This window comes from Grammomys surdaster, unplaced genomic scaffold, assembly GCF_004785775.1.
Source record: "Grammomys surdaster isolate TR1022 unplaced genomic scaffold, NIH_TR_1.0 204, whole genome shotgun sequence".
In the NCBI taxonomy this organism is placed as follows: domain Eukaryota; kingdom Metazoa; phylum Chordata; class Mammalia; order Rodentia; family Muridae; genus Grammomys; species Grammomys surdaster.
In genome coordinates, this window is record NW_021604649.1 from 685,992 (window position 1) to 702,289 (window position 16,298).

The 16,298-nt window shown below is 37.5% G+C and overlaps 1 protein-coding gene across 1 annotated transcript in view; it reads right to left on the reverse strand.

Moving 5' to 3' along the window:
* The window catches only part of Ccnb3 (cyclin B3), a 43,144-nt gene extending 29,467 nt beyond the window's left edge, over positions 1-13,677 (reverse strand). The window contains exons 1-3 of the mRNA XM_028770854.1: positions 13,582-13,677; positions 7,382-7,465; positions 1,918-2,030 (exon numbers count right to left, since the gene is read on the reverse strand). Coding sequence (XP_028626687.1) covers positions 1,918-2,030; positions 7,382-7,465; positions 13,582-13,677 — 293 coding nt within the window. The remainder of the gene's footprint in view (positions 1-1,917; positions 2,031-7,381; positions 7,466-13,581) is intronic.
* Positions 13,678-16,298: the final 2,621 nt, after the last annotated feature.

Genomic DNA, 16,298 nt, shown 5'->3' on the forward strand with positions numbered 1-16,298 from the left:
AAGGAAGGAAGGAAGGAAGGAAGGAAGGAAGGAAGGAAGAGAGAAGGGGCACTATGCCACTTGGGCTAATGGTATTCTCCCCTCTCTGGAAGAGCCTCAGATTATCTAGCAGACAAAAACCCGGGCATGAGAAACTTCCTTTTAAATTATTGGTTATGGGAGTCCAATAGACTTCCAAAATAATATAGGCTACTGCTGTTACACTTGCTGCCTCCCAGAGGCCGAAGATACCACACATCTAGGACACAAAGTTTGAAGGACTCGAGGTGCATCTGGCCTCACAGCTTCCTCCCTGAAATCTGCTTTCACAGTCCCAGAAGGTGTCATCTAAGCTGCTAAAGGAGGGAAGCAACCAACCATCTTACCCAGCTATGATACTTGTAAACCACAACAATGATAAGCATAGCAAGATATCCCTAAAGGTGCAATAGTGACATTCCTATCTTGGTGGTAACCAACAGCTGTCTAATTAGACTCAAGGCCACCCACCTCAACAGAAAGAAAACAACACCTGCTCCTGGACACCTATCCAAGTTCCCAGGACTGGTGAGGTATTGATCTTAGAGAAGAATCTACTACTGATGCCTCACTAAACCAACATAGTAATTCCTAACTACATTTTAAAACTTATTCTTATATCTACAGCTAAGTGTAATTCCCACCTTTCATCAAAGAAGCTTCACTTGCAACAGGTAAAGAGTATCAGAGAAAACCATAAATGGTCAAGATGCAGAAACCAAATGATCAAGGGGTATCCACACCTAGTTGCTATATCTATGACACAAGAATTAATTACAATAAAGAGAACCCCTTAAAGGAGAGGAGAAGAACGAACAAAAGGGTAATGAAATACATGTGACATGAAAGCAGAAGGGGAGACTTAGGGAAAGAAGAAACCAGCATGAAAGATATGGGGAACAAAGGAGAGTAATGGGCAAGGCTGATGAATTAGAATAAAACATAGCTACACAGAGGCATGACAAAGCCATAGTAATCTCATTACTTTCTATGTTAGCTTAAGAATCAATTTTAAAAACACCCTAGAAATGGCAACTGCAAATGAAGATTTAGAAGAGAGAAAGAACAAATAATTGTGATAGGAAGGAGTCAACACTTTTTCTGTAATGTAACAGACCATAAATACATACCAAGCATGGTGGCCCACACTTGCAATCCCAATGTATGGGAGGCTGAGGCAGGAGGATCATGAGTTCAAGGCCAATGTGGGTTACATATTAAAACAGAGTCTCAAAGAAAATCTAAAAAAAAAAAAAAAAACCATGATTTCGTGATAATCAACCATGTGCTGGCAATGTAAATACAACATACATTGTGTAAAACCATGAGTGTAGCTGTATATATTTAATAAAACTTTATTGCTAGCCAAAATAAGGAAGACTAAGAAGAAAACCTCAGTAGTTTTTAAGTCTTCTTCTAGTAAATGCTTTCCTAGGGCAAATTATTTTTTCTAACCTATTTATATAACCTCTAATAACTGGAAGGCACATGTTTGAGGTGCAAGGAGATAATTGTCCTCTAGTAGCAAGAGGAATATGTTTTCCCCAAAGCTTCTAATTAGATAAACACCTTCTGTGTTATCAGCTAGTTGTGGAGAGTTCATGAAAAGTTAGGTTGACTCCATGCTCTCCCACAGAGACTAGCTCAAATAAGGGTTCATTTCCAATTGTGCAATGATGATAGCATTTTCAATATGCACAAACACACACAACTCATGGAAAAAGAAAATGAGAAGAGAGGACTGGAACTCCAGCAACAACAGACGGTCTTCCATCAGTATCCAAAGATAATGTGGCAGAAACTACTGTGCCTCACTAAAATTATTTTTAATGGAGACAAAGATGAAGTCATCGTCTCCCCTTTATCATATGAGACAATTCCTGTTGAGTCTTCTCTTACCTTTTCACTTTTTTCTGAGTAATTTCGCCAACTCCTTTTTTTGTCCTTTTGGAAACATGGCTTCTAAGCTCTATATTGTCTTCCTTTGACTGGACACATTGACCATGAGATGCCTACAAACAAACAAAAAAGAAAACAGTAAATTAAGAGAACCACATATTATTCAATATATGGTTCTTATAAGAAAGTCATGACATGTTCCCCATCCTAGACAGTTTATTTAGATGTTCCCAGGAGTCACAATCTAAAAATTTTATAACAGATATGGCACTGGGCCCACCAACCACAGTGGGAACTACACTAAGCAATCAGTATGATAATACTAATACATATCAAAAAAATAGCAGCCATAAGTGTTCCCAAGAGACGTAGGATATAGTTCTGATTTCCATACCAGGGGTACTAGCTCATGAATAACTGACAAGATATTTTGTCTTATGTTCTCGCTTTAAATGTACAGAAGAGGCAGGAAACATGACAAAACCTACTGTCAAGTTTTGCTAAGAACAACTAGCTACTCAGGGTACTATAGCACTAATCTACTTATGATACAGCCATCACATTTTGTCAAGTGATATTTATTTAATATTTGTCTGAAGAATCTACCATATACTAATCCTGACTACTCTATTAAACAGTAGGAGAAATCACAAATCTGAATGATGTCAGTAAAGAGTCAGAATAAAAGTTATACCTTTAAAATGAAACAAATGAGCCCAATTATATTTCAAATATATACTATTATTATAATCACACTAAATGAAAAAAAACAAAAAAATACAAGGAGCAACTGATTTAAGTAATTTATAAGTACATTACTTGGCTATATATCCTTAGTCAGGATGGGTTTCTGTGCAGTGGATATAATGAATAAATATGAAACATGTTTAATAGCTTTGTTTTGTGACATAAATATAGAAGAGTTGCTTTGTAACCTCTGCATTACAGTGCTGAGTGAATGTATTGATGTTCTCACTTCATGTCCTAAAATAAGAGATATAAGGGAAATGTTTTGCCTTTCTGCCATTTGAGGACACAGAAAATTGCATTTATGATTAATGATTCCCAACCCAATACCAAATCCACTGGCATCGTTGTTTTGAATTTCTTAACTTCTAAAACTACAACTACTAAATTTCTAATGTTGGAGCTGGAGAGAGATGGTTCAATAAGTTAAAACACTTGCTGCTCTTTCAGAGCACCTGGGTTAGATTCCCAGTACCAACATGGCAGCTCATAACTACCTGTAATTCCAGTTCCAGAGTATGTGATAACCTCCCTCCTCTGGCCTCTGCAGACACCATAAAAGTGAAATGCTTATACATATTAAAAATAAATAACATTTAAAAGTTGTATTATTTGTATACGTTATTCATAGTTTCTTGTAGCAGTTCAAATGCATAAAAATAACTTGTCCCATTCCACATGCTCCTGTCAGAGATTCTATATGAGAAGGACCAAGGGAAGTTACACTAAGGCAGACTGTTCTTCTGATTTGAGTATCTACCATAGTTCAGTCAAGTTCCTTGCTTAATAGAGTAGGAAATTAACCTAAAATTACAGGTATAAGATGTATGTGTGTGTGTGTGTATTGCATATATATGAAATTATCCAAAATTAATATATATGTTATAATCTGCATGAAAAACAGATTGTTTTAACAGACATTCAAAGTGGACAACTTTGCTTATACAATCATTCTCCATAGGGTCAGACATGATCTGATAGAGGTATTTTAACAGGCACAAAAATACTTTACAGTAAAGAACCAGGCTTTGCTGTAGTCTAAGTGAAGTAGACTTTAAAATCTATGCTGGATTTCATCTGTTAAGTAGACATGCTTATATTATCTATTCTCTGGGGTTTTAGCAAGAATACATGGGTTAATACAATGAAAACTCCTTAGCCTAATTACTCAAGACATCATAACCACTCACTAGGTATCAATTATTATGATTTTCTAAGACAGTGATTCCTTTTGTCCTTTTCTTTACATTAAATTACCAACATTCTATTATTTCTGATTTTTCCTAACATCTTAACTTTATTCAAAGTTAGATGACTCTTTTTGGCATACCTATACAGCAAACTCTGAATTCTAGTTGTTAAGTCTAAAACATGCCCCTAAAACTCCTGGATATGAATCATTTGCCTCTGCTGGCTTCTACTACCCACCACATTTGACTACAAATTTTAAAGTCCATCTCTTCAGCTTCAGTTTTTCTCCTCTACCTGCTCAACCCACTTGTCTCTCTTCACCTACACAGTATCTTCCCAGAGCTACCTGCTCTGTCTCTCTTGCTTGTTCAACAAGAGTCTTACTGGTATCCCACAGAAGGGTTGCTATCAGGCAAACAAAACCCTAAACTCAACATTCCTCAGAAATCTCGTGAAGCAGATTTCTGTTTGTCAGGAAAAGCCAATACGTCCCTTATCCTCCCCCAATGGTCAACTACGGGGGGCAAAGGGCATCTAGTTCCTGATTAATACAAGCATTCTGTAACAGATCAAAGTTTCCATGCTAAATCCCAGGCTTTCCTTGTCTGTACCTCACTATTCACCACTACTTGTTCCCATAAAACTGACAAGGTTTTCTCTGCCACCTATTTTCCATTTTCTGCCCCTAAGAGGCAGCCTAGAAGTGTGGTTCCCCCAAAAAACTGTCTTTCTACTCATGGAGTGGTTTAGTTTGGTAGTTTTGCTGTGCCTTCACATGCATATGATGCCTAAACCTGGGAGAGACACTTGGGCCCTGGAAGCCCAGTCCCGCTATAACCAAACCAAACTATCAACTTGGCCCTCCTGGGTACCTTTCAATTGCCTCCGCTACCCACCACATTTGACTCCAAAATGTAGAGTCTGACTCTTCATCTGTTTTTCTCTTCTACCTGGTCAACCTACTTGTCTCTCCTCCCCTACTCAGTATCCTCTCAAATCTGCCTCCCTCCCTCCCTCCCTTCCTCCCTCCCTCTCTTTCTTGCTCACTTAACAAGTCTTACTGGTATGCCATGCAGCTTCCCTATACCCTTTTGGTGCTCCATCACATGGCCAAGGGCCTTCTTGTGAAGCAGGTTCCTGTTTGCCAGAAAAAGAAGCGCCTGTCCACATGATCATGGGCATCTCTTTCACAAATCTCAATCCCTTGCAAATGACTTCAGATTGAGACTTTGTCTTATGTAACAACAGAGGTTACTATTTTTTATCTAATGATATTTAAATTTTTAATCAAGAGAAATCTATGTGTAAAATTAATTTGGCTAAATGTAACCACATATGTTTACCTCTCCGAAGGTTTTTGGTTTTGTTTACTAAAATATTCTGCCATTCAAAGTCATGGATATCTTTGAAGCCTCTACAGAAATGCAAACATTTTTATCTTGGGATTTGTAAGATCATTGGGAGTGTGGTTTAAAGAAAAATCTGTAAAATCCCACACAGAGGAAAAGAGTGGCTAAAACTCACAACAGAAAAAGGTTGATAGTGAAAAATCTATGTTCTATATAATCTTAATTTGCTACACCATACCACATATGCAACTACAATTCAACTCTTATTTAGGAAAATAGATTTTTAAAATTTAGAACAAGGAGGAAACATCAGCTCTCCAAGATGGTTTAGTTTATTTTATTTTCCTTAGACGAAGAAGGCAACACTAGGCCTCTAAGATATTTTGCATAAGACTGAAATGTTTGATGATTTCTGTCTTAAGAGTGAAAAACAACAGATGAGGACAAAACCACAAACAAGGTTTATGGAAAATAGGACTTAGGAACAACATTTGTTTGATGATTAAGGTTTATAAAATTCTAAGGTTCTAACAGTCTCCTCACTTTAACAGAAACTGACCTAAAGATGTGTATCTAATCACACATCTTTGCTAATTGTGGTAGGTTTTAGCTACTTTAAAAAAATGTCATACAAAAATAAAACCTGTTATATTTTTAAAAGTATACTATAAAAGGATCTAGAAAATGAGGTTCCTAGTTTCTCTATGGACTATATTTACACTTCGACATTTATTTTTATACTAAAGGATCTTCAATTTCGAAAGTCACAATTTTTATGACTCAAACTTAACATGAATAAAATTATGAAATCCTAATCTTATAAAAGTTACTATTATAAACAGTTAAAGATAATCAAGACAGAAAGTTAATGGTCAATCACCTTAGACATGATCAAATTCTTTAATCTGCTGAAAGCTATGTTTGTAGTCATGTTAAGTACGACTGTAATTTGTTTATAGGTACAAGCTTGCAGAGAGAAACAAATTTTATCCCCTATTTATGTCTTCTGTATATATTGTCAGTTAAGCCTGAAGCAAGTATGTGAAAGCATGTTATAAATACATTTAAAGTTTGTTTAATATAGATGATAGCCCTCAACCCCCTCAGAGATCTGCTGAATATGGCATATAAGGTATTTAATGGAAGGAAAAAGCAGGAAAGGCCACAAAATCTTCCCTTGATAGACAGAAATACCTGCTTCTGATTGCAGCCTTGAACCCATTTCCAAAGAAAATAGGGCACCAATGGACTCTACCTAAGATCTGCTTCAAATGTGGCAACACCAGTCACTGGATGAAGAATTGTACCTCACCTCACCTGCCACCAGGACCCTGCCCAAACTCTGGACAGGCAGGATACTGGAGGATCAACTGTCTTTTGCCTAACCAAGGTAGGTTAGATCCAAGATCCTCCTCCAAAGGAAAATTTCTTGAGTTTTCTAGGCCTAGTGACTGAAAACCAATGATGCTCTGGGACAGTATGTCCCAAACAAAACCATCAAGATTACCATATAAGAGCCTAGGGTAACTGTCCAGTTAGTGAGCAAGACCTTCATTTTTAATTGATATGGAGGACATTTGGTCCATACTTCCTGTTACTCCAGTAAAATTTATCTTTCTCAGATCTCTGTGATGGGGTTGATTGCTAGCCCCACCAGCCTAGGGCTATAAGTCCTCTCCTCTGTAGTTTGATACACACAAGAGGTAGTTTTGATTGTCACTATGACCAGGCTAATTATAGAATTTAAATCCTGGGAGACAGAGGTGATGGTTAATCCTACAGAAAAGAAACATAGTCTTCTCCAAAAGTCACAGAGTGCTTGAATTGAAAATGTTACCCTGGACTATAATTATCCTATCATAATTCATTTCCAAAGCCTAGGAAGCCATTTCTGGATTTTAAGTAAATATAATATCTCATAGTTTTTGTAGTTATTTAAAATTCCATATACTAGTCCCTGCTTACTGGCTCCAGAGGACACATAAATTGACCCAAATGGCATATGACAGTAAGAAGAGCCTTTGTAGTATGATACTGTGTCACTGATACCAAATAAATTCTGCTGTCAGCATTCCAAGAGAGTCAAGGTCTGCTGATAAACTGGAAAGATACCTTAAGGCAAAGAACATCTAAGGCTTCTGTAAAACTACAGAAAAGAACAGGGTTAGCATACTCACATTCGTGACATCTTCAAATGCTGATCTCTTTTTTACTGTGCCTTGAGATGAAGACGAAGATGCTGTGTGGTTACTCTTTCCAATCTATAAAAATAAGAGACAAATGGGCATGGACAATCGTAAACAACCCCTTTATGAACTTTGGGTCACATTCAGGGGTGTGGATAAACATCACTATGTCTAAGTAACTGGGATATGTATAATAAATCCTATGAATTACAGTAAAATATTTTAGTATCCAGAGATGTTTAAACAGTTGCTGAAGAATATATTCATTGATAATAGGGACATGAAGATATTACATGGTCTTCAGTAAAAAAAAAATTTAAAATGAGTAAAACAGCTTGGTGAAACTGATTTATTCTCTTCTTCTCGAAATTGTAGTTATACTATCCAGGATTAAATATCATCACTAGTACTGAGTCTTTCAATAGGAATACCTCCAAGTAAGTTAGTTAAATAACACAAGAAATTAATGTCTCTTATGCTAATTTAACTTTAATACATATTCAGTAGAGACAAACATAGCTACTAGTCCAAATTCAGCTCAATATATTTTTAAAAAAATATTGACCTTGGAAGAGTCACTTAATCTATGAGACTCAGTCTAATGTTCTCGTTAGTAAAATTGGAATTATAACCTCCCTTACCAAGTCTTTATGAATTACAAAAGAAAATATACTTTTAAAAGTGTTTTTTGCTGTAATTGTGCTAACCATTGAACTCAGAGCCTTACATAGCCTAAGCAATGTTTCTACTATAGAATACATTTTTTCAGTCTATATAAATTGTAAATGGAAAGAAAAAGTACTTTAAAACTATGTAGTCTTGAATGATTGTAAACATCACATGAAAAATTTTTATTTTAAGAAAATAGTTTGTTAATACAGATTCTCTCTAATGCTATTTGACATGTGAGAGTCATGGCAGAGAAGATAAGTGATCAAGCAGAGAAGGAAGCCACTACCGGAAGCAACAAAGATTTTCTTTCTTGGTACTGCACATGCTTTAGCCTACTCCCAAGTGACTAAGACTATCTCTATGGGTTGGAAGTTAAGAGAAATCACTCTTGTGGCATTTTTCTATCCTTTAACAGTTTCTTTTTGGTGAATATCTATTACATCTCAGATTTCTCTTTTCCAATTCTAAGAACAAACTCTGCCTTACCTATATAAAAAAGTTCTTTAAATTATTAAGCAGAACACTGGGATATGACCATTAGTTTTGTGCTAACTACATCATTAACAGCATATAACACAGTAAGTGCTCAAAAACTTGTATTCATGATGAAATATACCATTCCAGCCAAAGACAGCAATTCTAAGAATTATTTCCATTCTAGTTCATCTTTATCTTATGTGTAATATCTAATCCTAGTAGAAATAATTAGCAAATGATAAAACATCACTTTTCTTTCAAACAGGCTAAAAAATAAAGTTTGTCTTCTAATTCTTACTTGCTATCACTGTTAAAAAATAATCTCAATATCAAACTAACAGTAGAAACAGAACTCAATAAAACTTATACTTACAAAATGAGTCCAAAGAAAGTTGGGATAGGAAAAATAATAGCCATAAAAGCAAACTTACAATGTCATAACTACAGTAAAGAACATTTGATACAAACAAAAGCTCAATTAAGGTATGAAATCTTTCTTGATAAATTTACATGGGAAAATGTCTGATTCCGTCCATGAAAATCATTTTACTAAGACATAGTAAAAATTAATAGAAGATGTTTATCTACACATAAAAAGTCTGCATTGCTACAGATTGAACACAGGACCTCTGCCAATGAGCTATGTGTCCAGCATGATCAAAAAATTATACTGGCATAATGCTCTCTCCTTTAGACAACTATCCCTGATGATAATTTATAAGTGTTAATATAAGTATTGTTAAAATATATATGATTATGAACATAGAATATACCAGGTCAATGTTAAACTACCCCAAAGTCAAATCAGGCAAGTTTAAGTGTACTGATAAATTCTTGAAGTTTAATACTGGTTAAGTAGCCTATATCCAACATGTTTGGGACTAGAAGTTTCTTGGATTTCAGCTTCTATTCATTTGAAGTACTTACATACACATAATTAAATATCATCAGGATGGGACCCAGGATCTTTCTTTTTAATTATTCTTTCTGAAAGATTTATTTTTTACTATTTTGATTAATATATATTAATATATATATATAATGTATGTATGTATATAAAATGTATGGTATGTGGATACGATTGCAGGTACCCACAGAGACCAGGATCGCCTGGAAAAGCAGTAGAGTCCACCTCCAGTAGAAAAACAGGGCATCAGGCAGGAGAGATAGGGTTGCCATCCCACAGTCAAAAACCCTGACCCAAAATTGTTCCTGTCTAAAAGAACTGCAGGGACAAAAATGGAAGAGACTGAGGGAAAGGAGGTCCAGTGACAGGCCCAACTTAGGATCCATCTCAAGGGGAGGCTTCAAGGCCTGACACTATTACTGATGTTATGGTGTGCTTACAGACAGGAGCCTAGCATGGCTGTCCTCTGAGAGGCCCAACAAGCAGCTGAACAAGTCAGATGCAGATACTTACATCCAACCAATGGACAGAAGCCAGAGACCCCTGTGGTTGAATTAGGAAAAGGCTGGAAGAAGTTGAGGGGAGGGTGACCCCAAAGGAAGACCAGCAGTCTCAACTAACCCAGACACCTGAGATCTCTCAGACACTGAGTCACCAACCAGGCAGCATACACTAGCTGGTATGGGGCCCCTAACACATATACAACAGAGGACTGCCTAGTCTGGACTCAGTCAGAGAAGATGCACCTAACCCTTGAGAGACTTGAGGCCACAGGGAGTGGGGAGGCCTGGTGGGGTGGGAGTGGGGGGTGGGGACATCCTCTTGGAGACAAGGAAGAGGAGGAATGTGATGAGGAACTGGTGGGGGGTGGACTAGGAGGAGGATAACAACTAGACTGTAAGAAAAATAGATTAAGGATGAATATTTAAAAAATCTAAGCAATCTTTCCAGTATCAAAATTTATTTTAATTACGTGCGTGTGAGTGCTTCTACACATAAATGTAGAAACCCACAGAAGCCAGAAGAGGGCTTCAGATACCCTGGAGCTGGAGCTACAAGCTGTTGTAACCAGCCAGGTATGGGTGCTGGGAATTGAACTCCAATCCTCTCTAAGAGCAACGAGAGGCCTTAACCACCAACTCATCTCTCCAGTCTTTCTTTAAAAAAAAATTTTCACTAGTGTATATTCACTATTCAAAGCAATGCGTTTCATATTGATATTTTGTTTAACTATATCAAATACTTTGCTATATTTACTCGTCTATTACCCTCCCCATTCCTACTGCCCAAATTCCATTTGTACTGTACATATACCATATAAAACCATAGCCTGAAGGCAATTTTATATAATTTTAGTGGCCCAGCATTTTTGCATGTATGTTGTTTGAATATGTACATATGCATATATATAATATGTATGTGTATGTATACATATGTGTGGGTACACATGTGTGCAAGTATGTACATGTGCTAATGTGTACCTGTGCATATTGAAGCCCAAGACCGACATCAGAGATGTCTTTCTATCACCCTCACCTTATTTAGAGGCAGTCGAGTTGAGTCTAGAGTTTGCCTATACAGTTTGCAGTGGAATTGCAGGCAAGCAGCCATGTCCACTCAGACTTTTATGCAGATGCAAGGAATTCAAACTAATCTGCATGTTTGCACAGCAATTGTTTTAACTACTGTGCAACCTCTTTGGCCCTTAGTATGCCTGCAGTTTGACTGTAAACTCCATTACTCAAGATTAAGTATAGAATTTTCCACTTGCCGAATCAGGTCACCATTCAAAGGTTTCAGAATTTGAAAAATTTAAATAATGAACTTTCAAATTCTGAATACTCAATTATTATTCAAAAATATGATAATATTTTCCTGACAGAATATACTACCAAGAATGTACTACAGCCTCCTGGTAAGATACTTGGAGTTCTTCCAGTCTGGGCCCGAGCATAGAGCAGGTCACAGGCGACAGCTCTGTACCCAACCCCAGAAAACCAAGAGAAAGAGGGACTCCCAGGAGCTTTAACTCAGGCAGCACCCCAGGTAAAAATGAATCACTCGTGATGTCTGCTGTTAGAAGTTCTAATCCAGATGCTGGCCTCCGAACTTATACTACTCAGACCTTTGAAGGACCACTGACAAGAACATCAAACAGCTAGAGATTGACATCACTAAACTGAAGAAATCCCTCGTTTCGCCGTCTGAAGAGACCTCCTAAAATCGCAAAGATCCTTATTGGACTTGATTTACTCTATTACAATAGAAAAGGCTGTGTACAGCTCTTGACTGTGTACAGCCCTTAAAGAAGAAGGTTGCCTTTACATAGACAAGACAAGGAGGGTTAAAGAGAGCATGAAATAGGTCAGTGAAGGCCCTAAGAAAAATGAGAGAGAGAAAGAGACAGATGAAGGCTGGTACAAGAATTGGTTTTCAGCCTCTCCAAGGTTGTCAACCCTATTTCCTCCCATCTTGGGACCATTATTTGGGTTCTTTTTGCTTTTTTCTGCTGGTCCCTGGCCCTCAAATAGGCGGACTAACTCTGTGATACAACAGATAATTTGGTAGCAAAACCTACTCAGATACATTATCATAAGTTAGCTATGGAGGACCACGAGACTCAAGATGAGGTTGTTACTTTATACAGGGTGTTCCCAAAACCCATCTCCACCCAACCTAAAAGGGGGGACTTCTGCCCCTAGACCAAGCAGAGAGGGGCCACCCAGAACCCCCTCTGACAGGCAACCTGAATTCTTGCTTAGGCTGCGAGGCTAAGCACTGTAAGGGAATATAAATAAAAGTTAAAAATATCTCTCTGGGTTCCCTGAGGGACAAGCCTGACTGCATAGGGATTGATGTCAAAAGTATCCCCTCTCCAGGAAAAAAACATTGGGATAGGTATGGCTCTCATGCCTCACTGGACAACGACAGGGGGACCGGAGCCATTACAAGGTCCCCTTCAATTACTGGAGGTCAGGCCTTTGCAAGATTAGAATTGCCACAGTCCTTCTATACTTAGAGAAGGGAGGAAATCTCAGGGGCAGCCCTGCTTACCCACTGAAGGCCTAAAATCAGCCATAGGCGTAAAATCAGGAATAGACCTGTCATACATGTATACTAACACAAAGTCTTGGATCTCAGTGGGGAAACATTGAAACAGATGGCTATAAGCTAATGTCAACAGGCAGCTTTTGTGGAAATTTACAAGCCTGAGTAGCCATAGACCTTGTAAATAGGTAGCCTTGGCAGACAATACCAACTTAGATAAGGACAAGTGAATCATAGACAGAGTCATAGTGATCTGTCCCCTGAACCTTCACCCAGCCAATACCCGGTTCTGAAGATATCTGTATTCCCCCTGAACACCCACACTCCAGTGTCATTCCATTCCCCACATCCTGCCTTTCTGTGTTTGTAACCCCTGTGTGAATGAATTACGATTTGAGAAAAAATAAATTTAAAATAAATAAATAAATAAATAAAAATGCAAATTAGATTACAATGACATAAAATACCATGAAAACCCTTAGTACTTGCTTATTTAAGAATTCTTACATAATTTCAGGATCACCATAAACTATAACAAGCTCCTAAAAACTAGGTTTATGCTCCTAGTGAGAATCAGGAGATCATTTTGTCCTATGAACACCCCGACTTTTGGTAACATGCCTTAATAAGATTTCTTGTCTTCTTTTTCATTCTCCTACTAAAATATAATCTAATATGCTTTTAAAAAGATACTTGGAGTTTCTAGAAGTATATAAACGTATAAACATGATCAATAATGAGAACTCAACATTGTTTGGCTTTGAAAGATGTGAAAAATGACCTTTACTTAATCCATACATATTTAAATGCTAGTAGAATTTATAATTTTTGCTTAAGTTACTTTAGAAAGACAAATGGGATAGAACCTAAGGCCTTGCATATGTTAGGCTTACCTGAACCAAATCATCAATTCCTAGCTCCATGTTCCAACTTGCTGGTATCCTTCAACTACAAGAATTACTAGAAATTCTCACTTCCTCAGATTAATACAGACATCATAAGTGATTCAGAGGCATGGATAAGCACTAAACCAACGCATAAAGAGACTACATGAGACACTATTGGAAGAGATCATTTGCTTTTTAACCTTTTCAGATTGCTGCTCCTCTCTTGGTGTGATCTTGTTAGACTGAGCGTTCTCAGTCTCCAGTTTGGATTTTTTGGGTAGTAGTGGTGGCGGCATCTTTACGCAGATTCAGCAGTGTTTCCTCCAACACAGAGCTGCAATCAGAAAGAAATGCTTTAAAATTTCATTTACCAGAAGTACTCTAGAAACTTTAGTTTATCTATCACATCTCTAGGAAAATGCATCACCTAAGACTGAGTAATCTAAACACAGAGCTTCGTTCTATCACAATTAACCCTGAGAAAATGCCGTAAACAGTATAGGCTTCAGCTTTCTCACCTGTAAAGAAGAAGTAACTATACCTGTTTTTATCTACAGGGTCTGTTAATTAGATAAGGGATGCCACCCTCTATAGGGGCTAAGGCTGTGGCTTAGTAGGCACAAATTTACATAAGAGTTGTACACTGAAATCATCAAATATGTAACAGCTCATGTAGACTGGTTACTAGCTGGTGGATTTGATATTTTTTGAGTCCTAGTCACAGGAATTAAGACACTAAAGAAAAATACAGGATGACTGCTTACAGCCATGTATGCATGACAGGCAAGACTACCCAAAGCTGGCATTCAATTAGAAAATACTATAATCTAGTTCTATATCTAAGTACTTTATCTAGATACCTAGATAAGAAAGTGAATAGAAAAGATAAAAGCAGAAGGAAATGAATTATTGAAAGTAACTTGTGATAAGAATTTAATAGTCACATCCCTTAGGAAAGTTCTAGCCTTGCCAGTTATAGTATAGGATTTTACTTTATATTCTAGAAGGTTCTTTTAGTTTGTGAATCCTCAGTAGTTATGATATACATATACACCTTACAAGCAGCTACATTGTTAAAAGTGATCCTTGTTTTGCTATACAAGAGATCTTTTCAACTCTGACAGAGCTGCCCTCCCAAACCCACTCATATCCAATTTGCATTTTATAGCACTAAATAAATTAAGTGAATGACTACCCCAAACAAAACATTAAGCAACACAGCTTACCAAGGGCTTTCTAAAGTACTATAAAGGCTTTCTAAAAAGCATTTCAAAGAATTGAAAGGTTGCAGTTCGAAAGAGGTAGAATGGGCACAGGTTTTAGAGTATGAGTAATCAGGCTTCTAAATTAGCTAACTTTACCATCTCCTAGTCTCAGGGAACCTCATTTGCAAAACAACTATAATGGCACTACCATAAAGAAGAACCATGCAGCTCAAATATAAATCTGTATGTACAAAGCATGCATAGTAGGGGCTCAATAAATGGTAAGTCCTACTCTCCTCTCAAATATAAACCAATTTTTAAAAATCTCATTCCCCAAAAACTTGGCCTAGCAGCAATACAGTTAGATTGGCTGCACCTATCTTTTAGCATGTTGTATGAAATCACTTATACCACTATCATTATTCTTGTTTCAAATACACTTCTATGGCTTACCAGAGTTGTATGTTATTATACCTTTATCCTTTAAAGGGAAAGATGAAATGTGGAGTCAAGAGACTAGAACAGCCTCCATTGATGACTACAGATTAAACCTGCAGAGAAAATAAAACTATGCAGATGATGGCTATACTCTTTATCCAGAATACAAAGCATCTGCTTTGAGGGATACATAACACCAACTTAGGCAAACTAATATCCCAGCCACCAGGGACAGACAGAGGAGAAAGTGGGACTACCACTCCCTAAAACATTCTTTTATAAATGGATGCTCTGGGGCTGGGGAGCTGGTTCAGTGGGTAAAGGCCTTGCTCTGCAAGTATGAGGCTCTGAGTCTGGATCCACATCAGTCATTTAAAAGCCTCTCTGAACAGTGCATGCCTATAGCCCCAGAACTAGAAGAGGGAGAACTAGAAGAGAAGGTAGAGACAGATGGATCGTCACACTCCTTGGCCATCCAGTCTAAAGAATCTGTGAGTTCCAAGTTCAATCAGATACCTTGTTTCATAAAATAAAGTGGAGATCAATTAAGAGAAGGTACTTGGACCCCTCTCTCTCCCTCTCTCCTCCCTCCTCCTCTCTGTGTACATGTTGGTAAAGGAAAGAAAAACCATAAAAGGGTACACTTGATTTCTACCACCTACAAAACCTCAATCTTTCCTTACAGAAATCGGAATGCTTTCCTGATTTTCCATCTCCCTAATTTTATGCTGATAACTGTGGGATTCTCTCTACTGTCCATTCTAACCCACACCAGGGTAGCAGAGTGAAGATCTGATCAAAACAGATTAGAGGGATGAGTAATACCATTTTATATCAAAGGTAGTTGCGCACAGCAGAACACTGAAAAGAGGGCTCAGCCTGGTGTCAGTGAAAACAGTACTGGGGTAAACAAATGCTTAGAGTTTAACTGCAACCCTGTCAGAAGTTATGTTGACAACACTGGACAATCTAAACCTTAATTTTCCAACTAATAAAACAAGACAACAAGCCCACAGCTGCCTCCATATTCTAAGAGTGATCAATGACATACAGCATTACCAACACCTGGGAGCTTTACCAACCCCCGCCCCCACTATGAAATCAAACATCTCCAAGTGATGTTTATGCATTTTAAAGTTTAAGAGGCTCTGCTCTGCAGTCCCTTGGACTGCTCACCTTCAAAGACTCTAATTGAATCTTAGCAGAAGACATCCCTAGGAAAACCAGAGATGAAGAGGGCTGAGGAAAACTCAGCAGAAATAAAAGGGATAACA